This window comes from Gobio gobio (assembly GCF_949357685.1).
Source record: "Gobio gobio genome assembly, chromosome: 1".
Taxonomy (NCBI): domain Eukaryota; kingdom Metazoa; phylum Chordata; class Actinopteri; order Cypriniformes; family Gobionidae; genus Gobio; species Gobio gobio.
In genome coordinates, this window is record NC_137097.1 from 11,673,833 (window position 1) to 11,700,585 (window position 26,753).

Sequence of the window (26,753 nt, forward strand, 5' to 3'; positions counted from 1 at the left end):
TTTCAACCTGTCTCTTGCCCAAGCAGCTGTACCTTCATGCTTTAAACGCACGTCCATTGTGCCAGTGCCAAAACACTCTAACCCGAGGTGCCCTAATGACTACCGCCCTGTAGCACTCACACCCATCGTCATGAAGTGCTTTGAGCGGCTGGTCCTGGAACACCTAAAAGACTCTCTACCATCCACATTGGACTCACACCAGTTTGCCTACCGCAGCAATAGGAGCACAGAGGATGCCGTTTCCATGGCACTGCACTCTGTGCTCACTCACCTGGACAATAAGAACACTTACGCACGCATGCTGTTTGTTGACTTCAGCTCAGCATTCAACACTGTCATCCCAACCAAGTTAATAGCCAAACTTGGAGACCTGGGCATCAATACCTCAATGTGCAACTGGATTTTGGACTTCCTAACTGACAGACCCCAGAATGTTCGTTCAGGATCCACCTGCTCCACATCCATCACACTCAACACTGGTGTACCACAGGGCTGTGTGCTAAGTCCGTTTCTCTACTCCCTCTTCACCGCCGACTGCAAGCCTGTGTATGGATCTAATTCTATCGTCAAGTTTGCGGACGACACAACGGTGATTGGTCTCATCAGCAACAACGATGAGACTGCCTACAGGGAGGAGATCCAGCACCTGGCCACATGGTGCGCTGATAATAACCTACTCCTCAACACCACCAAAACGAAGGAGCTCATCGTGGACTTCAGGAAGGAGTCAAGAGGCACACACGACACCATCCACATCAATGGAATGGCTGTTGAACGTGTCTCCAGTTTCAAGTTCCTGGGGATCCACATCTCGGCGGACATGTCGTGGACGACCAACACCTCCAGCCTGGTCAAGAAGGCTCACCAGCGCCTCTTCTTCCTGAGGACACTGAGGAAGAATCAGCTCTCCTCGGCTATCCTGGTGAACTTCTATCGCTGCGCAATAGAAAGCATCCTGACCAACTGTGTGGCAGTGTGGTATGGGAGCTGCTCTGTTGCGGAGCGCAAGGCACTGCAGCGGGTGGTGAAAACTGCCCAGCGCATCACAGGGACTCCACTGCCTGCCATCGAACACATCCAGAGGAAACGCTGTCTGCATCGAGCTCGCAGCATCCTCAAGGACTCCTCGCACCCAGCCCACAGACTGTTTTCTCTCCTGCCCTCCGGCAGGCGTTTCAGGATCCACCGGACCAGGACCAGCAGACTTAAGAACAGTTTTTTCCCCAGAGCTGTCTCCTTACTGAACTCAAACCCCCGCTGATCCACTCCCCTCATATACTGATAACTCTCCTACCTCACATCCACCTTCACTTTGTTATTTGCACTACCGACTCTTTATTACAGTAACAACTGTTTACTTATTCATTTTGCACTACCACACCGTAACTGGATTATGCTCATTTGCACTGCCGACTGTTATTTACAGTACCTACTGTTTACATTTGTATTTTGCACCGTACTTCTAACTGTAATATGCAATCACTTCCACTGCACTTTTACACTTTTTTTCGGATAGCTTCTGTCCATAATTTATTGCACTACCTTAATCCACTGCCATATTCCTCATTTTAGCCTAACATATCATTGTATACCTCTATCTGTAAAATTCTGTTTATAGTAATAGCCATCTGTATATTATATTATATTATATTCATAGTACATATCCACCTGTAAATTCTGTTTATAGTATTAACCATCTGTATATTATTCACTGTACATATTCACCTGTAAATTCTGTTTATAGTAATAACCATCTCTCTATTTATAGACATATTTATATATACTCAGTACATATCCATGTCCTGCACTTATGCAAACGTTGTATATCCTGCACTTGCTGCTATTGCACTTCTGGTTAGACCTAAACTGCATTTCGTTGCCTTGTACTTGTACTTGTGTAATGACAATAAAGTTGAATCTAATCTAATCTCTAATCTAATCAAACTACGCCTTTGTTTTGAATAGGCGACCTCTAGCGGATGGAAAAGTTACATAGTGCAGCTTTAAAGGTGAAATTCTTAGTGTCACAGATCCTCTGGAGTCGCACGTCCACTTACTGGGATTTGAGAAACCCACAGTAGTGAGGGTGAGTGCAGGACGGCTGTCATTCTCAGATCTGCTGTGCGAGACTGTGCTAAACACCCTCAGTTGATACTGTAATAATATTGGCCAAACAGATTTGGCAGATTCAAATGCATCTATTTACAGCGAGTTTTTGCAGCGGTGAGTAATGCAGCCAATCACAGATATAGTTGTTTATTTCTCAAATGCGATCAAAAACTCAAACTCAAAACGCAAGAGTTTTTATTCAGTGTTAATGTTAGAGTTAATGCAGGCTCGCGAAACCTCTCATTAATAAACAAAGTCAGACACGATTTAAGTAATTTGACGACTTCATTTTTATAACGGAACTTGGTGAGATTGAGATGAACTGACAAAGCAACAGCATTTTAGTGATCGTAGCGATCTTGGCTTGGCTCACTTTCGAGGCTACAGTCATTCATTGAATAAAACTATTGTTGCTAAGAGGACCGATGGCATGCAGCAAAGTTTCGGAAGTGACATCCCAGCTAACAGGGAACGTTTCCATAACTTTCACTAACGTTATGTAAAAGTTATGTAAATGTTAGAAAAAAACATTCCTAAAATAATGTTTCAGGAACATTCTTATAATGTTTTCATAGTTCAAAAACATTCTCGTAACGTTGAGAGGAAACATTCTTAGAACAACATTGTTGGAACGTTTTTATGATGTTATTTGTGCTTGACTGATGTTCTCATAATGTTGAGCGAAAACGTTCTCATAACAACGTTCTTGCAACGTCTTTATCAGGTTTTTTGTGCTTGACTGAAGTTATCATAATGTTGAGCGAAAACGTTCTCACTACAACGTTCTTGCAACGTCTTTATCATGTTATTTGTGCTTGACTGATGTTCTCATAATGTTGAGTGAAAACGTTCTCAAAACAACGTTCTTGCAACGTCTTTATCATGTTATTTGTGCTTGACTGATGTTCTCATAATGTTGAGTGAAAACGTTCTCAAAACAACGTTCTTGCAACGTCTTTATCATGTTTTTTGTGCTTGACTGATGTTCTCATAATGTTGAGTGAAAACGTTCTCACTACAACGTTCTTGCAACGTCTTTATCATGTTTTTTGTGCTTGACTGATGTTCTCATAATGTTGAGTGAAAACGTTCTCACTACAACGTTCTTGCAACGTCTTTATCATGTTATTTGTGCTTGACTGATGTTCTCATAATGTTGAGTGAAAACGTTCTCACTACAACGTTCTTGCAACGTCTTTATCATGTTATTTGTGCTTGACTGATGTTCTCATAATGTTGAGTGAAAACATTCTCAAAACAACGTTCTTGCAACGTCTTTATCATGTTATTTGTGTTTGACTGATGTTCTCATAATGTTGAGTGAAAACGTTCTCAAAACAAGGTTCTTGCAACGTCTTTATCATGTTATTTGTGCTTGACTGATGTTCTCATAATGTTCGGTGAAAACGTTCTCACTACAACGTTCTTACAACGTCTTTATCATGTTTTTTGTGCTTGACTGATGTTCTCATAATGTTGAGTGAAAACGTTCTCACTACAACGTTCTTGCAACGTCTTAATCATGTTATTTGTGCTTGACTGATGTTCTCATAATATTGAGTGAAAAGGTTCTCACTACAACGTTCTTGCAACGTCTTTATCATGTTATTTGTGCTTGACTGATGTTCTCATAATGTTCGGTGAAAACGTTCTCACTACAACGTTCTTGCAACGTCTTTATCATGTTATTTGTGCTTGACTGATGTTCTCATAATATTGAGTGAAAAGGTTCTCACTACAACGTTCTTGCAACGTCTTTATCATGTTATTTGTGCTTGACTGATGTTCTCATAATGTTCGGTGAAAACGTTCTCACTACAACGTTCTTACAACGTCTTTATCATGTTTTTTGTGCTTGACTGATGTTCTCATAATGTTGAGCGAAAACGTTCTCACTACAACGTTCTTGCAACGTCTTTTTCATGTTTTTTGTGCTTGACTGATGTTCTCATAATGTTGAGTGAAAACATTCTCAAAACAATGTTCTTGCAACGTCTTTATCATGTTATTTGTTTTTGACTGATGTTCTCATAATGTTGAGTGAAAACGTTCTCAAAACAAGGTTCTTGCAACGTCTTTATCATGTTATTTGTGCTTGACTGATGTTCTCATAATGTTCGGTGAAAACGTTCTCACTACAACGTTCTTACAACGTCTTTATCATGTTTTTTGTGCTTGACTGATGTTCTCATAATGTTGAGTGAAAACGTTCTCACTACAACGTTCTTGCAACGTCTTAATCATGTTATTTGTGCTTGACTGATGTTCTCATAATGTTCGGTGAAAACGTTCTCACTACAACGTTCTTACAACGTCTTTATCATGTTTTTTGTGCTTGACTGATGTTCTCATAATGTTGAGTGAAAACGTTCTCACTACAACGTTCTTGCAACGTCTTAATCATGTTATTTGTGCTTGACTGATGTTCTCATAATATTGAGTGAAAAGGTTCTCACTACAACGTTCTTGCAACGTCTTTATCATGTTATTTGTGCTTGACTGATGTTCTCATAATGTTCGGTGAAAACGTTCTCACTACAACGTTCTTGCAACGTCTTTATCATGTTATTTGTGCTTGACTGATGTTCTCATAATATTGAGTGAAAAGGTTCTCACTACAACGTTCTTGCAACGTCTTTATCATGTTATTTGTGCTTGACTGATGTTCTCATAATGTTCGGTGAAAACGTTCTCACTACAACGTTCTTACAACGTCTTTATCATGTTTTTTGTGCTTGACTGATGTTCTCATAATGTTGAGCGAAAACGTTCTCACTACAACGTTCTTGCAACGTCTTTTTCATGTTTTTTGTGCTTGACTGATGTTCTCATAATGTTGAGTGAAAACATTCTCAAAACAATGTTCTTGCAACGTCTTTATCATGTTATTTGTGTTTGACTGATGTTCTCATAATGTTGAGTGAAAACGTTCTCAAAACAAGGTTCTTGCAACGTCTTTATCATGTTATTTGTGCTTGACTGATGTTCTCATAATGTTCGGTGAAAACGTTCTCACTACAACGTTCTTACAACGTCTTTATCATGTTTTTTGTGCTTGACTGATGTTCTCATAATGTTGAGTGAAAACGTTCTCACTACAACGTTCTTGCAACGTCTTTATCATGTTATTTGTGCTTGACTGATGTTCTCATAATGTTCGGTGAAAACGTTCTCACTACAACGTTCTTACAACGTCTTTATCATGTTTTTTGTGCTTGACTGATGTTCTCATAATGTTGAGCGAAAACGTTCTCACTACAACGTTCTTGCAACGTCTTTTTCATGTTTTTTGTGCTTGACTGATATTCTCATAATGTTGAGTGAAAACGTTCTCACTACAACGTTCTTGCAACGTCTTAATCATGTTATTTGTGCTTGACTGATGTTCTCATAATGTTGCGCGAAAACGTTCTCATAACAACGTTCTTGCAACGTCTCAATCATGTTATTTGTGCTTGACTGATGTTCTCATAATGTTCAGCGAAAACATTCTCATAACGTTCTTGGAATGCCATAATTTTAGAAGTAATGGGAACAGAAATTATTATATTATAATATTAACAATTTTACTGATCTTTCTTTAATTAACATGGCTGCAGCTTTTATTTTTTCTTACCTCTTAAGTTTAACTTAAGAAATAAAATACACTCCTGAACAAGAACCAATAACTTTTATTCTATTTGTTTCCCTATATTGTCCTAATGACAAATTTATGATTGGTTAATAAACTACCCACACTCTGTAATAACTCATCATGTATTTTATGAACAAAATGTAATTTCTTTGCACAGAATAAGCCAGAACATATAGGCTATATCTTATTTTATATTTTCTGTATTTTAAAGGTTATGTCAATAACCACTGCATTACTGTAAAAAAGGTCGTTTTTCAAGCACCTTATTAAGACCTATATTTACACGCGCCCTCTAGCCGGCGTAAAAATAATGACAGTCTGTTGTCATTAAAAATGTTACCAATCAAAATGCGTGTTCATTTAAACGCAATGTGTGGACTTTACGTGAACATTTAGAATTTTTATGTATTTATTTTATTAACGACTACACTTTCCCCATCCCTAAACCTACCCTTAATGATCTAGTGCATAGAATCTTTATGAGCACATGCGTTCCGTTCCCTGGGATCGAACCCACGATCACATGATCACATGATTGTATATTGATATTGCAATGCTCTGCCAACTGAGCTACAAGAAACTGTAAATAGGCTTAAATTTAGGTTCCTATAGGTCCTATTTCAGGGGCGTGACAAACGACTTATATAGGAATATTGGTTGGAGAAAATGTTGCATTGTGAATGTATCGTCAGATTTTGTTTCCCAAAGACTTTTTTTTATTCTTGAACACGGGTCGGCAGAATACACATGTCTGTTCGCTAACCACTTGACTACCACAGCCAAGGTAGCGCAAGTGCATTGATCTCGCGGCAGTGTTAATTTTGACTGCATATTTTGATTTAGTTTTAGTCATAGTCTTTTGACTAAAAAGCCATTTAGTTTTAGTCATATTTTAGTCACCTGAATTGTTTTTAGTTTTAGTCGACTAAATATCATAAGATTTTTGTCGACTAAATCTACAGTATATTTAGTCTCCTAAAATCTATGAGTTTAGTTAAATTGTAATACATTAAGCATTTAAGTATTACATAACCGACTGCACTTGAACTGACATTTTGACATAATTTTGTTTTTGACATTAAAAATACACGAAAGAGAGCTCAATTCACTTTTTTGTTTGTTTTTAAAAACATCTATATAGTTTTTATAACTTTGCATTTCTGTTTTAGTTAGTATATCATGTTAAGCTAAAGCTTCAAATAAGTTTGTTTGTTTATTTTTTAAATTTCAGTTAACATTTATTTAATTTCAAGTAACAAATATTTTTTTTAATGGTTTTAGTTAACTATTATAACCCTGACACTTTATTTAATATGTGTCAAATACTGGTCTTTCCTCCTGACTATGAATTAAATGGGAATTAAATTAAATACAGTTTATTGTGTAAGCAAAAACGAATATATAATACGAGACTTTTAATTATAAACCAGCTGGAAATACACCGGGACTCTTATTTTGAAATCTCGGCTTACTATTGAAGTTGCAGGAGTTCATTCAAGTTCAGATGAGGAGATAAAATATGCATTATTAACCGTCTAAAACATATTACTATATAAACATCGTAAAGTTAACATTGTCATTATTCATCAGCATTAGTTCATAAACACTGGTCTGGCATAAATGTGTGTTATTGATTGATTGAGCCGCTCTGGAGCGCTGGATTGGGGCGATCCTGTAGGCCGTGTGTTTTCCAGCGGTTAGATCAGTTCAGATCAAATGTGCTCATCTGTGACACAGGACATCAGTTCTGACCACATCTCTTCCCTAATCCACCCTCACTTACATTTTCGTCTCGTTTTTATTTGTTGACGAAAATGACAGTTGATTTTCGTTATAGTTTTTGTCATCCAAGTTCCAACACTAGTTTTTATTTAGTTATCGTCTCGTTTGTCTCGCCGATTGGTCTGTGCTGTGCTTTACTGTCTGTGGTGCTGTGCACTTCAAATCAAACATGCCATCTTCCAAGTTCTGACGTCACCTCGGTGTATACTCTTTGTGCAGCGCCATTTTCAAATCAATGGTATCCAAAGTCTGCAGTTCACCTTTCTATATGTCGACTTCTGAGGCCAGATCGCAGACCTTCTAAAAGGTGAGTCGATTAGACGTTAGTGTTTTTTGTTGTTGTTTTGTTATATATGCAAAATTTGTATGACTGGGTAGTACTGCAGTCATTTCTGGGGGAGACAAATATGGGCTAACAGTTATTTGTTGTGATGTGTGATTGATTTTTAAATGGTTGGCGTGTGTTAAATTGAACTACTATTTGAGTGCAGATGGGCTTTGCCGCTTTATATTTTATGAATTAGTGACTCTTACATGTTTCATAATATCAATTTTAACTTAAAATACTTATTAATTAACATTAGCCGTTTTCCCCCTGTTGGACCAAAAGCAAGTGTGCCAGGGCATGCTCTCTCTGTTGCTCTGGCAACATTACCATTATCATTATTACCATTAGAAATAATTGTATGTTTAGTCTTAACCTGTGAATTTAATGCCATCAAAGTTCCATTCAGTTTGTAAAAAATTGTCAACAATATTTTCCCCTTGTTTGTTCTTTTGAAATATAAAGGCCATTAATGTCTTTGTCTGTAAAACAAACAAACATTTATTTGTCTGTAAATGTCATCACTCATTTTAATAAAATCAGGTTATTTAATTAATTCATATTTTATAATAGTTATTATTATTAAATTATTATTAAAGTTAATTTAATTTTTAATTGCTATAAATTTCTGAAACTGTTAGTTGCAAGTTTAATTAGAAAATTAATCATCTGTATGTCAGTACTCACACACACTCTCTCTCTTTCTCACACACAGTGATTTTTCAACAGTTTCTCAAACCTATCCAAATGGAGTTCGACATGAACAGGGTATGATCCTTTTTTGCCCCATAGCTTATATTTTTGGACCCCAGTTTATTTTTTAATAAAGCAACTCAAATATATGTACAAATACAATTATGCAAAGAAAAAAATCAGGCCTATAACAAATGCTGGAAAAGGGCAAAAATATTCCAACAAAGCACTGAGTCAACAGATACAGTATATTTCAGAGCAAGCTAGTCCAAAGACTGCATATGAGGTATTGAGAAAATGAGCAGTATATTGTACATACTGTATGCTTAGTCTTAATTTATTGTAAGTAACAGTAACATGTTTGGGTTTTGTGTATCTTTACTGGATTTTAAGATGCCTGTCGTCGAACACACACCAAGGTGCTGGAAAAAGTAATTGAGGACTTCATATCAGAAACACTGAAGTTTGCTCCACACAGAGATAAGGTAAGGCTTTTGTAATTTTTGTAGTTTGTAAAAAATTAATAAAGAAAACAATGCAAATGATATACTAATACTATGTTTTGTTTCTACAGATGTCTCAATTTAAGGTGTCACTTCAGCCCGAAGCAGAGACTTCTGGAAAAGAGGACACACAACACACTTAATTAGTTGTTTTACACACAAAGTATCTCGTTATACGATTTGGAATGTTTCAGTTTGTGGAATGTTTGAGGATATAAAATGTGAAGGCAACATAAGATATCAGTTATGATATTGTTTTCATTTAGATGTACTGTATGTTACAATGCACTTATCCTTGGCAAAAGGTTGACAAATAAAATGTGAAAATATATTAAAATATGAAACATTTTTGTGTAGTGTCTTACAGTTTTTGGTGTTGACAAATATAAGTAGTAATGTTTTATCAAATGTTATTGTTTGAATTGATATTTCTTTAAAAAAAAATTCCCAGGGCAGTGTTTGGAGGAAAGTTAAACGTTTTTCCTTGCATTCTCAAGATGACAGAAATGAATGTTCCTTTAACGTTCACATTAACCTAGAAAAACACATTAATACATGGAAAAAAACGCACATTTTAAACACTTAAAGAACATTAACTAATAACATTCTCATAACGTTTTCAAGATGATAGAATGGAATGTTTCTGTAACGTTCACATAAACCAAGAAAAAACATTCTTAATACATGAAGAAAACGCACATTTTAAACATTTATTGAACATTAACCAATTACGTTCTCATAACGTTTTCAAGATGATAGAATGGAATGTTTCTGTAACGTTCACATAAACCAAGAAAAAACGTTCTTAATACATGAAGAAAACGCTCATTTTAAACATCTATAGAACATTAACCAATAACGTTCTCATAACGTTTTCAAGATGATAGAATGGAATGTTTCTGTAACGTTCACATAAACCAAGAAAAAACGTTCTTAATACATGAAGAAAACGCTCATTTTAAACATCTATAGAACATTAACCAATAACGTTCTCATAACGTTTTCAAGATGATAGAATGGAATGTTTCTGTAACGTTCACATAAACCAAGAAAAAACGTTCTTAATACATGAAGAAAACGCACATTTTAAACATTTAAAGAACATTAACTAATAACATTTTCATAACGTTTTCAAGATGATAGAATGGAATGTTTCTGTAACGTTCACATAAACCAAGAAAAAACGTTCTTAATACATGAAGAAAACGCACATTTTAAACATTTAAAGAACGTTAACCAATAACATTTGCATAACGTTTTCAAGATGATAGAATGGAATGTTTCTGTAACGTTCACATAAACCAAGGGAAAACGTTCTTAATACATTAAAAAAACTGGACATTTTAAACATTTAAAGAACATTCCGTAATAACGTTTTCATAACGTTTTCAAGATGATAGAATGGAATGTTTCCGCAACGTTCACATAAACCAAGAAAAAACGTTCTTAATACATGAAGAAAACGCACATTTGAAACATTTAAAGAACATTCCGTAATAACGTTTTTGTAATGTTTTCAAAATAATTGAATGGAATGTTCCTGTAACGTTCGCAGAGACCCCACAAAAAACGTTCTTAATACATTAAAAAAACTGGACGTTTTGAACGTGTTCAAAACATTCCCAAATAACGTTTTGATAACTTAAAGGGAATGTTAACAAAACGTTCTGACAACAAATTTTTGTTAGCTGGGATCTAAATATAAACGCTGCATGAGACAGAAATATCCTCCTGAGACCCAGATTAGAGGTTTTGCCTCTGTAGAGGACATTATTTAGCGAATTTCTCTGAAAACACTTTTAAGTCTGGAGATTCTTATGAAATACAAGACATTCTTATGAAAGTATTATTATACGTCTTTTACAATTACATATGCATTTACCTTATTTATTTTAATATGCAAATTAGATACAGTGTATGCATTGCCTAGAATGGGAATGGCATTTATGGCCATGTTTACATGCATATTTCATAAAGTAAAATGGTATATGAAATTATTCTGTATCTTTCATAACATTGAGAATCATCTTTATACAAAGTTTGGATAAAACAAACTTGAAGCATAAAAATTGATTGGTGAATAAAAACAATTATTTTAATCTTTTAATTTTCTCAATAAAGGGGTTCTGGTGTCCTCTACAGAGCAGAGAATATAGCATAGATAGAATAGATTCGCCAATCTTACAAATATTTAAACACTACGATCAGTTTTAAGTGTGCAGTTGTATATCGACATGAAATATCAATTAAAAATCACTTACGTGCATAATAGCTGCATATTTATACTCGAGAGCGCTTTGACCCGCTGCCTCGGCGCTAAGGGAGTGTCTGCCAATTCCACCAAGTTGAAACATAATTTGTATGAATTAAATTAAATGTTTTTTTTAATTTTCAAATTCCAATGTAGTGTTGTGCATTATTAAGTCAATTTTACCAATACAATCAAGCTGTGGAATTTTAACATGTCTGTTTTTAAATGTTAAAAGTAATTTTAATTCATACAAATTATACATTTCAACCAATTGGTGGAATTGGCAGACGTTCCCTACTTCCCTTAGCGCCGTGGTATCGGGTCAAAGCATTCTCGAGCATAAATATGCAGCTGTAGGTGATTTTAAATTAATATTTCATATAGATAAACAATGGTTAGCCTACATACTGTTAAAACTAATTGTGGTATTGATTTCTTTGTAAGATTGCCGACTCTATAGAACAGTGGCAACTTTACGGCGCTCCGAGTGCCCCTAAGTGGTTGGGAGCATTTCCGTTGTGTTGTGGCTTGATTTCGTTGTGTTGTGGCTTGATTTCGTTGTGGCTTTTTCGTTGTGTTGTGGCTTGTTTTCGTTGTGTTGTGAACTTATGTTTGCTTTTTATATTTCGTTGTGTTGTGCACTACTGGGCCACCGTAGATTACTCATTCCAAAGCTCCTTTACATTTATGACAAGCTTGATCTTAAAACTAGCTGACAGTAGGGATGGGCATTATGACAATATTATTCTACATACATGAGAAATTTTACGATATCACAATATATTTATTTATACAGAATAATACTGCTTTAAAAGTCTACACTGTATGATATTCTATGAATTAATATCAATGGATTCTTAAAGAAGCAGAAGGTCTTCTCTATTCTTTTGTTGTTTGATTAAAATTATGACAGACAGCAGTTTATTAATCTGCAGCCCCTTTAAGAACGGATGCACAGAATGACACACATCCGGGTTTCCCCAGGTTAACTTGAACTGTTTAACTTAAGACATAACTGACTGTTTAAATCAAGTGAATACCTCACATGACAGGGTTTCTGAGATAACTGTGCGCATTTTACAGAAAGATCATTGATTTCGGGATCGCCTGCTGTCTGAGAGAGGCTTATTTTAACACATGCATGTCCCACTCATTATTCTACATTCATGCATGTTTCTTTGTCAAAATGTCAAAAACTTTTAGTACAGTCAGTGCTGCGTTATATACGCTATATTCACATTCCGCGATATAAAAATGTAATGTTAACGTTTACTGCAAATTCGCTAACAATAGTCATAACTATGATCGTCATAACACCCAGCCCTAGCTTAACAGTATTACAACACAACAAAACACAGAATATGCAAGTTAATCACGATTAGCATATGACTTTAATGCACTAACGTTATATCTTGATGAGCAGTAGAAACAATATAAAGGGATTTACGTTACCTTCTGCCGTCTGCCATTGGTAACTTAGTCTGTTCGTATTCATGTTTTTTCGTTCTCAGTCGACATCCCACAATCAAAATTTGTCCAAAATAAGATTTTAACAGATGTAAAATGATCCATGCAATGCCATTAATGGACCGACGAAGCAGTCCTGTTGCAGATTAGAAGCCGTGCCCGCGTCCCCGCGAGCCACTCCAACGACAACGGGTGTATAATTCAAACTGAAGGCGCGCACTGTCATTGGCCAGATTTCTGGATGACGTTCAGATTGACCAATCACGCTCAAAAGAACACGGAAAGACAGCAAATAGCTTTGCAAATATAGAAAAAAAACTTGTTTTAAACAACAGTTCGAAAATGTGTATATTTATTTTTATTTGCTGTTATATTTAATTAATTGGTCAAATGGTGTTTTGTGGTGTGGGCAGAGGCCTGGAAGTTTCAACCTGGAGAGCAGTGCAGATTTGTACTCTTTAAAACCAATTATTGTTTGATATTTAGTTTGCTTTATGTATCCAGAATTACAGTTTGAATGTAAAAATACACCTACACTGTAAAATAGAAAATTAAAGTAAAATATCTTGATTTAAATAAGGAAAAATCTGTAAACTAACAGTGTTTTCTCTAAAACTTTTAATGTACATTTCTGTGAAGGTTTTGAACTTTATTTGACTTAAGATATTTTACTTTAATTTTACGGTTTTTGTTTTGCAGCTGTAGCTGCCAGTCATTTGACCTTTTTTTAGGTTTTTATTTTTTACAGTGTAAATATAAAACTAATAAGATTTACTTTAGAATTACAAAGAATAATGTTAAATTGTTAGTATGGACATAAACCTTTAATACAATGAGCTAAATATTTTATTACAGATTATTTCTGTCATTTTACATACATTTGTATGTAATTTATGAAAACAGAAAAAAAATGTTCCTGTATAAAAAATGAGAATTACTGTAATTTGTCATTAATAATATAATCCTTAAAATAACAGTCAAGTTGTTTATTTACAGATATTGTTTGTATAGATACTGTATAAATAATACAGTGATTTTCATGTATAAAAAAAAGAATTACTCTAATTTGTCATTAATGATAAAATAAAGGTCAAGTTCTTAATTTACAGACATTGTTTGTAATTTTACATGAATTTGTAAGTAATTTATGAAAACAGAAAAATAACAGTGATGTTCCTGTATAAAAAAATGAGAATTACTGTAATTTGTCATTAATGATATAATCCTTAAAATAACAGTCAAGTTGTTTATTTAGATATTGTTTGTAATTTTACATCGTTTTAAACATAATTCAAAATTACAAGAAAATACTGTAAAAAACTGACGTTTTTTCTGTAAAATTAGGATTGTTTTTTACAGTGTAACCTTATTGGTTGCACCTCCATTGCGTCACCACATCTATTGTGAGTGGTGGATTTCAAACCTCAAAACGCCCCTTTTTTGCATCTTGTTAAAGTTAAGAATCTTGGAGTGACACTTTTTGTTAATAGTTGCAGAGCTGAAAGATCAGCTTGTGTTTCTTGAGCAAGTGAATCCCTGCTCTTTTTAAACCACAATTTATGATTTATTAAACCATAATTTATGATTTATTAAACCAATTTATTAAAACAACAATTTATGAGATTAAAAAATCTAGTCATGGCCAATAACATTTATGTTAATATTTACTCTTGTTATTTCATAGGGAGCTTCAAAGAAGATGTATCAGTAACAGTATTACCCTGTGTTTATCAGTATCCAAATATGTTTTTTGGGTAAAAAAGAAAAACTAAATAAACAAAGTAAAGTAGATATCACAATATATCGATATCGTGATTTTTTTCCCCTCCACAATAACCGTGGTGTGAAAAATCTAATATCGTGACAGCCCTACCGCAAAGCATCCCGGGAAGGCGGTGCCACAAGTGTCCTAATCTACAATCCTCTCATGGACTTCTTGTGGAAACCATATAAACACAAGTCACTTCAGTTTTTAAATCAAAACAATAATCCTTCACTTGCACTGAAGTGCTGTTTGCTGTGTGACGTCATCGGAATGCATTCTATTGGTGACATCACAGCACTGGAGGTTCCAGAGGCTCTGAGTTCTTCTCACTTTGACTCCTTGCCTTCGCAGATGCACTTCAGTGTCAGTATACGGTTTCCTATCAAAATCAACCTGCATTTTCATTGCTCACTGTGAACTTTTACATCCGTCTTGATCTGTTTTCATTTCCAGATCGTTGAATTGCACAGCTTTCTGATCTGTGTACGGCTTCAGATCATACGATTTCACTTGGTTGGAGGATTTTGGATCAGCGTACCATTGTAGATCAGAAATGTGTGCCGCAGACATGCCAAGACTGAAGACACAACCACCGCCTCAGAGGAGGGTAAGAAGCCTATCAATGTGTTTCATCATCGGTCATTATTAATATTTAGCCTGCGTTTATATGTTAATCATAGTACTAACGTGTTTTCTTATTCTTATACCATGGTCTGTCTGAATACTAGACACTGACTGGCTGGAAGGTGTGCAATAATACGGTTTAATGTGAATAAAGTAATCACCCAATAAAGTGATATTTAGCCTTGGGAATGCGAATTGTAGCAGGGGAACCCAGCCAAAAAATGCAATTTACCCCCACGGAACAGTGTGTCTGATTCAAAGCGGACAGAATGCTGGATATAACAAGCCATACCTGATGAAAATAACCATCAGTTTTTTCCTTCCGGTCAAATATTGCGTCGCAAACATCAATTACAGCTTTAAGTTGTCAATGCTGGTAAATGGCCATGGTATAAGTGGTATAAACTAAAATCGTTAAATGCACAGCTAGCCGTGGTTTAACCCTTTCTTATTTATCATCAGCAGGAGCTGTTTCGCCGGAACACCATTACTGTCAGAGAAAAGGCCCCGATCTCCAGCCGACCGCAGTCTGTCCAGCTTCCTCCTGTCATTGGCAGAGGTGAGCTAGTCCAGCAATCTCAAACCGGTTTGCTACAATTGAATTCAAACACATATCACTTGAATATGAAGTAAACGTACGTTAACATAAGAACCATATTAACATGAAATAAATGTGATGTTTTATGCAGGACTGTGTCTACATCCACCCGCTCAGAGGAAGACAACGCCTTTAGTTGAATACGCCATCCGTGCTGTCCAACGCAAGGCTGAGCCGTCCGAGAAAGAGGACAGCAACCATGGGCCATCTGAGCTTAACACTGGTCATGGCCATGACAACTTCAGCCTCACCCCCTTTAAAGTCACTGAAAGAGCCCATCATTCATCTGACAAGGCCAGAGAGCAGAGAAGCCTTGTGGCCGAGCACCGCATTGACCGTGAAGTTGCCAAAGGCCGCAGATACGACTTCCTGTCGTCTCGGAGGACAGACACGCGTCTGCGTCATCAGCGTGAAATGGCGGATATGGAGGAAACGCTCACCTTACAGAGGGCAAAGCAGGAACAGGAAGTCCAGCATGTGCGTCAGAAACATGCCCAGTTTCTGGAAGAGAAGAGGAAGAGGATTCAGGAGCAAGAGAAAGTTGTCCGTTTCAGCCGACAGCATATCTCTCTAGCGAAGGCTGCACAACACATGCGAACGTGGTAACCAGCAATAGCTGTCTCTGGGTTCGGACAGCTGGCAGCGAGTCCTCCCCATCATGGTGGACGGCAGCGAGTTTTCCCCATCATGGTGGACGGCAGCGAGTTTTCCCCATCATGGTGGACGGCAGCGAGTTTTCCCCATCATGGTGGACGGCAGCGAGTCCTCCCCATCATGGTGGACGGCAGCAAGCTCCGGCCTCAGGCAAACGGCAGCGACTCCTCCGCTCCCCGCGGACGGCAGCAGCTTTGACAGCACATTCCTGTGCTATCATGGCTATCAATCAGATTCAACCATACATATATGATCCAGAATCTGATCCAGCAGCAGCAACGACTACAGCAGGACATCTTTATGTGCTAAGTACTGTAACTGTATATATTTGCTTAACGGCTTGTGTAAACTACTAAAAACAATAATAATATTACACCTATAGTGGTCAGCTAAACAAATGTATTTACACACACACCATACATCGCATGCTCCATTGATAAACTAGCTATACGTGATCATGTTGTTCACTTGATGTGCACTTATGCGCCGATAGCCAACAGCACAAAGACATTTGAGGCAGTTTTACTCACCGCCTGCTTCTACCGCTCGACCGTGAACCCTAAAGCCAAGCAAAGCGTGTTGAAGGTCGGCGTACAAGGAAATTCTGCACCAGTTGACGTCATGTAATCACACAATGTTTGATTACATTTACTTTTAATCTTACCTCCATATGATGCCTATATAAATATATAAATGCATCGCTGGTGCCAGAGGTAACCAAGGAAACTCTACAGGCTACACTGCAAAAATGATTTTCTTATTTAGTATTTTTGTCTTGTTTCCAGTCTAAATATATTTACTAGGTAAGTAAAATAACATAAGATATTTTTTTTCTTTTTTTCTGGAAAGCAAAATTATCTGCCAATTATTATGTCCATTGGCAGATCATTCGGCTTGTTTACACAATTCTTCTTGATTTTTTTATATATTTGGACTGGAAATGAGACAAAAATTTTGTTCACCGGCGATTAATTTTCCTAAGTTGATTTGTGTTAGGCCCATCTGTAAGATTATGCAGCATATTTTTGTTATAATTTTGTTTTGTGGAATATAGTGTCAGTCAGTTGCACCAAAGTGCCTAGATATTAAAAGTGTGTTATGTCATCACTACTCATTATCACAATGCAATACAAGATTACTTGTCAAATAAATAAATTAACTTCAAATTATTTTACTTCACGTGTAGAGATTGCAGTGATGTGATTTTTTTTTTTCATATTTTGTTTTGACAAGAAACAAGATGCAATGTCAAGTTAGCAATGCTAGAGCGTGCGCGGGATCACTTTCCTCTATACCAACGGAAACTAACGTTACTTAAAATAAAAATACTAAATTATGGTCATACAGATAAGAGTATACATCGTTCCTAATTGTAAAGGCTTTAAATCCAATCTTCTGTAACTCTTCCAACGTGCGCTCGCTGCTACACTAACTAACAATGTCGCTGTCAACACACGTGGTGCTGAAAGCCCGCGATCATGCAACTGGCTCGATTTGCTGCGAAACAAATAATTTCTCACACTTTATTTTTGTTTCAAAACACACGAACAAGTACGATTGTATCAAATGATTATGCTGTTGTAGAGATGAAAGGAGGAAAACACCATGAGGGGTCGTACAAGCGGAATATGTAGTGCATTATTATTATTCAGAAATTCAACAGGCCATTGTCAGTTATTCCTTACCTCAACAGGAAATTCCTGAACACAACGACTGTGTTCCCATGCAATCATATCTTAAATTGTAGACACTTTTTAACAATGTGCTCACCTGCAAAATGACTCATGCATCATGTGGCATTGCTATTCTTTTTTTGACCTCTTCTAGGCCTGTACACTTCGTATCTCCAAAGTCAAGCGCCATCTACAGGAGAAATGGCCCACACAGTTTGTATGCTTTCTTTATCTGACACAAATCAGGTCTTGGAGTCGTTAGTTTTGAGCTGATGGCCTGAGTAGGGAGTGTTAGATAAAGGAGACATATAAACAAACATTTACACTATAAATCACTGCATGAAAAGTGGGATTTTCGTCAGTATGTGGCACTGTAGATTGCCGTGAAACTTCAGGTTTACGACTGTGCACGGCAATTTGCAGGCAACACCGAAAACTGCCGTAAATTGTCGGAAATTGACGTGGGCCTTGCTTGGCAGTTGTCCCCCCATGACCCCCCCTCCCCTTAATTCTAGGGGAGGCTTTATCATGTAAATGAACATGCTGTGAGCTACACAAATGCAAATCAGAGTAGCAGCAGGGGGAGTTTTATCTAGGTTCTGAATTTTTTTGACTAAAACAAGTTTAAAGTTTAAGTTAAAATGTTAACTTAAATTTAAGTTAAATGTACTCGATTTAGTTCACATTACTAAATGTTTAGGGCAACCAGTTTGCTCCAATTTTTAAAGTAGATTCAACTTGTCCGGGCTCACAGTGTAGATTAATTACTCTGTATGTCATTAGCAATAACCAATGTTATGTAAAAAAAATAAAAAAATACAGGACAGCAGTTCATGTCTTCAACCTTTAGAGAGGTTATGTGATGCAACAAGACAATGAACCAAAGCACACAAATAAATCAAGTAAAGCATACAGTTTACATACCAACATTAATTTTTCCACCCTGCACTGTGAATGATTTTTTAAATGGCTATTAATCATAAATGTGAAAAGTACAAGTTTGTGTGTTTATAGTTAAGTCAGATTGTGTTTTTCTGTAATTGTCATTTAAATTGAGCTCACACCACATTTTATGAATTATCAATGCAGATTTTCAAGAGGTGGTTTCCTGGACAGGGTTTAAATTATGCCAAGAGTAGGCCTAATCTAGTTAATCGTGAGTTAAAAAATTGTTGCCTGGAACAAAGATTAAGCACAGATTACTAACACCTGGACTATGAGTCCTGAACTAAAATAAACTGGATTCATTTACAGTGTTATCTAATTGCTTACACACAATTTCTGAAAATATGGCTCCATTTCTTGTAACTCTACACACAAAACATCAGACTCTTGCAAAAGCAACACTTTGTGCAAAACTATTTTAACTATTTCCAAAAATGTTGTTTTTGCATATATCTAACTACACACAATGCACAACTGAGGAATTTACAGTTGAACTGAAATCAGCTGAACTGAATCAACACTGAAGTCACTTGAGCTGAATATTGACACTATATTGGCTTGTTAGAGCCGGTTTACAGCAGAATTTGTTTTGAACTTGTTACTGAAGCTGCTATGAAACAATATATTTTATTGTATGCATATTCTTTCTTTCTCAAACCTTAGTTTTGATTTCTAAGTGATCAATTTATGTATAAGTGTTTTCACACATGATCATTGGCTGTATGGGTCCTCAGTAAATTAATGTGGCATTTAAATGGCAAAAGTTATTCTTGTCTCTATAACGTTTATGGTTAAATAAAATATTAATAATATAAATAAAATGAATATCAAAACATATTTTAAATATAATGAAGTCATTTTATTATAGCACTCATCAGATGTTCCTGGAAACAAAACAGAGACAGAACAGTATAACAAACTATACAACAAACTAAACACCAAATTACAAAAACATTATTATGTGAAAGTGAATAAAGTTGTGTGTGTTTTCAGTTATAAATATGTGCTGTGAAAATTAGCCTATACTTTTAGAAATTATATATAGCCTAACTTTAAAAATCAAACAATAACCCATATAGATAAATTATAATAATTGTATAATATTAAGCATTTACTTAATATACATTGTAACATTAGGCTACTTTACTCTAGCACAGTAGTCAGTTAAGCAATTAATTAATATCTTATATTAATATGTATGTAGCCTAGGCTACATCTAAAGGTAAGTCTGCTTTAAAAAAAAAAAATATTACACTTCGACATGTACAGAATGTGCGCGTTAAGAAACACGTTCAAATGTGTCTTCTTAACATGTTAAAACTGTGCGTCGACTGTGTGTGTATGCCTGTTACACGACCAGAATGTGCGTGTCTACACATACAAAAGAAACACGTAAAAAATTGCTGCGTTGAAGCGGAAAACAGGGCGTGTTGAAGGTTGAAACGATCATAAGTCACGCGTTTCGTAAAGAGATTTGGCCCCGGGCGCGTTCCATATTAGAGCCCTTGTCCAATGAGGTGCGAGGTCGAGGTCATGGCCATGACGCGTAGAAGACGAGCTTTAAACTTTTTTTTAATGTTTTTTGCTGCTTTCCTTTTTCGTGATCAACTATGACAGGACACCGTCTTCAACTCAATCTCTGCATGGACGCAACGAACTTTTTGGACTCATTTTCAGGAGGCTGTTTTCGTCTTCACAACTCTGAGGCAAACTGCAGGCGCTATGAACCAGAGCATGGGTAATGTAACGTTACGATTGAAAGAATATGCTTTTATTCAGCTGTATAAGGAAATGGATGCGTTAATAGATCCGAGCTTAAAACTGCACATTTTGTTTACACAGACTATCCTCGCCTCATAACGAAGCCGTGAGCTCTTATCTGCTTGGAGCGATTTCCGCGAGTCCAGATTTAACCGCTGATCACGACGACATTGTGTGTAAGTAAAACGTCTAATGTTTTTCTCATTCCTTGTTTAATTTTACCGTGACTGTTTTTATTAATACCAGTCTCATGTAATTGTTTTCCAGCTGCCTGTAAGACGTATTATGAATCGACACGCCGCAGCTTCAGATACAAACAACCTGAACTTACATAGCAGGCGGAAACTGCGAAGTTTAGCTCGGAGTCGATCAAAAAGAAAAAGGGTAAGATTTATTATATTAGATCCGTTTTTTGTCAATGTGAGTATTTTTCAGGTTGCTTATTGTCCTTATGGATTGTATTACAGTTGCTGGAAGCGAGAGTGTGCTGAATGAGGTGGACGTTTGGAAGTCCGCGACCATTGAACTCATATCTGACGAGGAAGACGGCTTTGTTGACGGGGTGTCTGGATGGATTGTGCGGCCACCGCCCTCTCGCAGCCTGGAGCTCGACGAACTTTACATTACATTACGAGACATTACTGCTGCACTGTACATAGTTGTGTGTTTAACAATAAAGCTCTTTCTTTGAGTAAACCGCTGTGTTTTATAAATGAAGCCCTTTCTTTGAATGAACAGCTGTATGCTTATAAATGAAGCCCCTTGTTTGAATAAACGGCACGGTCCGTATAATTTTCCCATATATTCCTTGATGGTATGAATACTTCATAGCACAATAACATTAATATGAAACAAATTATTACAACATAAATTATATATTTATTATTATTATTGGGGTTTACATTTATAATGAGCCAGGGGGACCAATAATGATTGGTTTGCAGTGATCTGCAACGCGACGTTCGCTGCCTCTAAATTGTCGAAAAACTGCCGAAAATTAGGGAGATTTCCGGGAGTATACAGGCGTTTACAGGGTCGAAAATCCCACTTTTCATGCAGTGTGAACAGCCCTCTCTTCCCAAATAGCCAGCAAGTCCCGCCCAGAGTGCTGCACCAGAGCTAGGAGCCAATACGACAAAAAGGCCAATTCATCACAGATTTCGTATTTTAAAATAATTATATTTGGGTATTAGTTTTGCTTTGTCATTTGAACGTGTACTTGACATTGTTTCATTACAAATGTAACTATATTTCAGATATTAGCATCTTTAAAAAAAATAATTGTCCCGTCGATTTTTGGCAATCTAGGGTGTGGCCTGTGTCCCACCCACCACCTTACAGGACACACCCTAGTCCTAACTCAAGGTGCTGACTTGGGGTGAACAGCCCTCTCTTCCGAAATAGCCAGCACGTCCCGCCCAGAGTGCTGCACCAGAGCTAGGAGCCAATACGACAAAAAGGCCAATTCATCACAGATTTCGTATTTTAAAATAATTATATCTGGGTATTAGTTTTGCTTTGTCATTTGAACGTGTATTTGACATTGTTTCATTATAAATGTAACTATATTTCAGATATTCAAATATTTTTTTAAAAATTTAATTTTTATATTGTAATTTTTTCACCCTTTTTTGCATAGTGAAATAAAACCTATATACTAAGATGTAGTTTGTGAGCTTGTCAACTAAATACTTTGACCAAGTTTGGTGTTTTCCTCTTCCCAATGTAACATGATCCTCATATGACTAAATATTTCTTGTTTTTAATGTGTGAAAATATGAATATGAGATATATTCACCTGTTGAGCTGTTCTCCATAGCTGCTCCAGTAGGAGACAGTGCTCTAGTGTTCATGGTAAAAGCAGATGTCCAGAGTTTGGCTGCTGATCGTGTGAAAGTCTTCGCTGCTGCTGATCGTGTGAAAGTCTTCGCTGCTGCTGCTGCTGACTTTTTTTTTCTTTTTTCTCTGTTATGTATAGTATTTCCAAAGCAGCATAGTCCATCCATAAATTTTGCCTTATACTGACCAACAGATGTGAAATTGATCTACAATACACACAAGCTATACAATGATCTCTGAGGCCGTTTCTCTGAGAGCAGCCTGTGGGGAGATGGAGACAGATGAAGCAGCCATACAGTCCTGGTGCCACAGATGTTCTGCAAGGGCATTTAGGAGAGGCGCTACTTCACCAAGCCCCGCACTCACATCACCTCCCACTCGGAAGACCGGAAGACCACACACCTCTTGAAAATGTGTTATGTCACTCTCTGTCACGTCTGTGTGCATAAATAAGTCAAATTTGGTGCCAACCACCAATTTAACCACTGGATCTGAAGATTCGGTGATCCGTGATTTCTGATTTGAAAGATCATCAAAGGAGCCACGATCAGTGAAGGAGAACAGGAAAAGGATGGCATCCACCTGTTCCTTACATGACGGTAACATGTGGTCAAATCTTCGCATGGCACTTTCCCCACAGTCCCAAAGCTCAAAGCGGAAAAACAGCACACGGCCACTGTCCTTAAGTCTCGCAGGCCAGAAGACCACTGTTGTCTCTATGCCTGTGTTCTCATTATGCATTTTGGGGAGATCGAGGCCAGCGAGACGGGCAGCAAGAGCACTCTTCCCGACTCCAGTCTTACCCGAGATAAGAACCTTGTAGCGAACGATGTCCACATTCATATGAGGAGGCATCATCGGCGCCTCCAAGAGCCCAAACTTTCGCCGTGTCTTCTTGTGCAGTATTTTGCTGAAAAACTCTCTGCTGTCTGCACAGCGGTGCCAGTCCGACACCAATATGGATCCAAGTGGGATAGCCATTTTAATTGAGCTAAATTAGGTAAATGAAGAGACTTGTGCTTTATATTATGATATCAAGTAACTTATTCTGGGCGAACGCTGCTGCTGCTGATTGTGTGAAAGTCTTCGCTGCTGCTGCTGACTTTTATACTGGCGCAGCTCGGAATGTTCGCCGGAATGTAGCTCGGAATGCAGCACTGTGACGTCATGAGCCCTGTGATGTCACGCCGCGCAGTGGAGCCTCGATCGCTGCTTTCACAGATGATCAACTTTACAGCTTCATACAACATATAATTTTGTTCATTTCACGGCTGTTGTGTGTCAATTTAAAGTATCGTGTGTGTGATATGCTTTATTATATTTCGCTGTTATAATGTGCATTAGTTTATTATGGCCATTGAAAGGAGATTATCGTGTCTTTAGACATGCAGTGCTGTATACATTAGCTTGTTTATGATTAGTTGCTTATGTTGATGTCCTTTATGTATATTTAATTTGTATTTCTGTGTTTGTTTGTCAAATCGCTTGTTTTGAGGTATTCTGAAGTTGTAAATAACTCAATACTCATGCGTATGGAACAGAGTAACACATCTCGACCCTTACAAAAATTAACCATGATTTTACTACAAATAAAAAAAAACAAAAAAAAAACACATGGTTATTATAGTAACCACAAACTTTTTGCTACACTTCCATGTTTTTTAACCAGTTTAACCATGGTATTTTTATTAAAACTGTGGTTATTCAAATGGTAATCAATACGCCAAAAAAAACATGGTTACTATAGTAAACCCTTAGTTTATTTTCATACTGTTAAACTTAATATGACATGCCCATTTTGTTTCTTATTATTAATATTTTTAAATAGTTTGCTGGATATTCAACACGTGTTTAATGACTTTGGTAAAGTTGGTTTTATATTCACACATTGGGACTTTCGTACTCAATATCTCTCCATTGGCGCATGTGGAAAGATTTATATCAGTAAAGTATTCTTACCTGTCAGTCTACTACAAGTCATTTCTTCCTTGAAATATTTGTTTTTCAGATGTGGATAAAATCATTGTCTCCTATGGACTTGGTCTGCATTCCTGGGAACGCTTACAAAAACGTCATATCCATTTATGCCAAGGAATTACCCAAAGTGAGCGATGCGTTTGCTGCAAATGTGTGATTTTCCCCTCAATTGCACCTCCTGCACAAGTTGAAAAAATATTTGTGACTTCCACAACAGAGTAGCAATAGTAGTTATCCCCAACATGTTTGATGATGGAAAAAATGGCAGAAATAAGTGTTCTGTAAGTATATATATATATATATATATATATATATATATATATATATATATATATATATATATATATATATATATATATATATATATAAAGAGTTCTTATACTGAATCATATGCTAGTCAAATTAAAATCATATAGGATTCATTTACATTTTGTGTCACTTGTTTATGTATTTCATAGTTTTCATATTTTTTAATAGGGAAATGGTGTGCTTGCTCTTCAAGCTTATATAATACACATATAAACTACATATAATTATCATACATGATTTCAGTCAATATTAAAATATCTCTGCATATACTAACCATATATGATTTCAGTCAATAACTTACACAAATTTGTGATGGAAACACTTTTATTTCAACACAAAGTGAAACACTCAAATTATATACTCCACATTAGTAATTTACAATTCCAAATTGATAACAAAACACACAAAAGAACAACAAAACACATTGAACACACTGTCATGGCCATCAATCATCAAAAAGACTTAAAGCGATAGTTCACCCAAAAATTACAATTAGCCCATGATTCACTCTCCCTCAAGTCATCCTATGGTGTATACGACGAATGAAATCAGAGCTATATTAAAAATGTCCTGACTCTTCCAAGCTTTTTAATGGGAATGATTCAAGATTTTGATGGCCATAAAAGTGCATCTATCCGTCATAAAAGTAATCCATCTGCAGGGGGTTAATAAAGAAGCGAAGCCATGCATTTTTAGTATAAAAAACAAAACAAAACATATTTATGACTTTACAGACTAAAATAACTAGCTTCCGGCAGACGATTGTATGCATCAACTTATGCCAAAAGAGTGACCTTTGACCCGACACATGATGTATTGACGAACGAGGATACGCAGAGGATAGAGAAAAACAATACACTGGTCACAAATTAGAAGTCCACAATAAAAACTGCTCCCGAGGTGGTACTTTTTCAAAGTTCGGGAACTTTCGGGAGTGGGACTTGGGCGCTGAACATGCTGATTGGTTGAACTCACGCAGCATTTTATTTCAACCGGCATTTTTAAAAGTCTTTTGCGAGGATCGTTCAGCGTTCAGTAAATATCAGTCTTGCTCTTTCTGTCCGATGGCGCGCGTTCGTCTCAGCCATTGCACGGTCAATGTCCCTAATAGCTGATGATAACATACTTTGTCTTATTTTAAATCTAGCTTTACGAGCTTTCAGAATACGCTTTAGTATCAATGTTTGTCTCTTTTCCACCGTTTTGTTAATGACCTCTTTAGTAAACCAATATATAACCAGCAAAAGCAGCACTGCTTGCATCTCCTCCACTTGTTATTGTTGCAGACAGTATCGCACAAAAATGATTACTGTCCGTCGCTGACTGGGAGGAGCAGTCGCGCCGCGCGCAGTCCTACATCACCGGACTAATGTGCCTAATCTTCTCAGTACTTTAGACCGCAGTGGAAACGCAGACAGCAGCAGGTCTGGGGGAAAAAAGTTCCTGGTACAAATTGTTGTTAGTACATAGTTTATAGTGAGAAATGGACCCTAAAGTGTGAACATATTTCCTATTGTACTGAACCCGTATTGAACCAAGAACCTGTAAGTGTTTCACCTCCAATAACTACACAACACTGCTGTAAACCGAAATAGAATTTTGTTTTGCATAATTTATTCATTATGCCTATAACTGTAAACCTGTTTTAAAAGAATCTATATTATATAATAAATAAATTACATTCCAATATAGTTGTGCAAAATTATATTTGTATAAAACAAATATATTTAAAAAAAAAAATCAAATATAATTTATTTGACACAAACATTACTAAATTTGAAAACTTGCACTTACTCCACTAAAATGCCTTTTGATATTCATGCATATTAATTTTGGGATGTTAC

The 26,753-nt window shown here is 36.4% G+C and overlaps 1 protein-coding gene and 1 long non-coding RNA gene across 2 annotated transcripts in view; one reads left to right on the plus strand and one right to left on the minus strand.

Moving 5' to 3' along the window:
- Positions 1–26,753, plus strand: part of LOC307131184 — a 403,239-nt gene that overhangs the window by 120,529 nt on the left and 255,957 nt on the right. The window lies entirely within an intron of this gene.
- LOC307127704 (ciliogenesis and planar polarity effector 2-like) lies at positions 22,846–23,604 on the minus strand (the record flags this gene model as incomplete). Its single annotated transcript, XM_079819119.1, has 1 exon — positions 22,846–23,604. One exon carries the CDS (start codon positions 23,602–23,604, stop codon positions 22,846–22,848), a length of 759 nt encoding a protein of 252 aa, XP_079675245.1.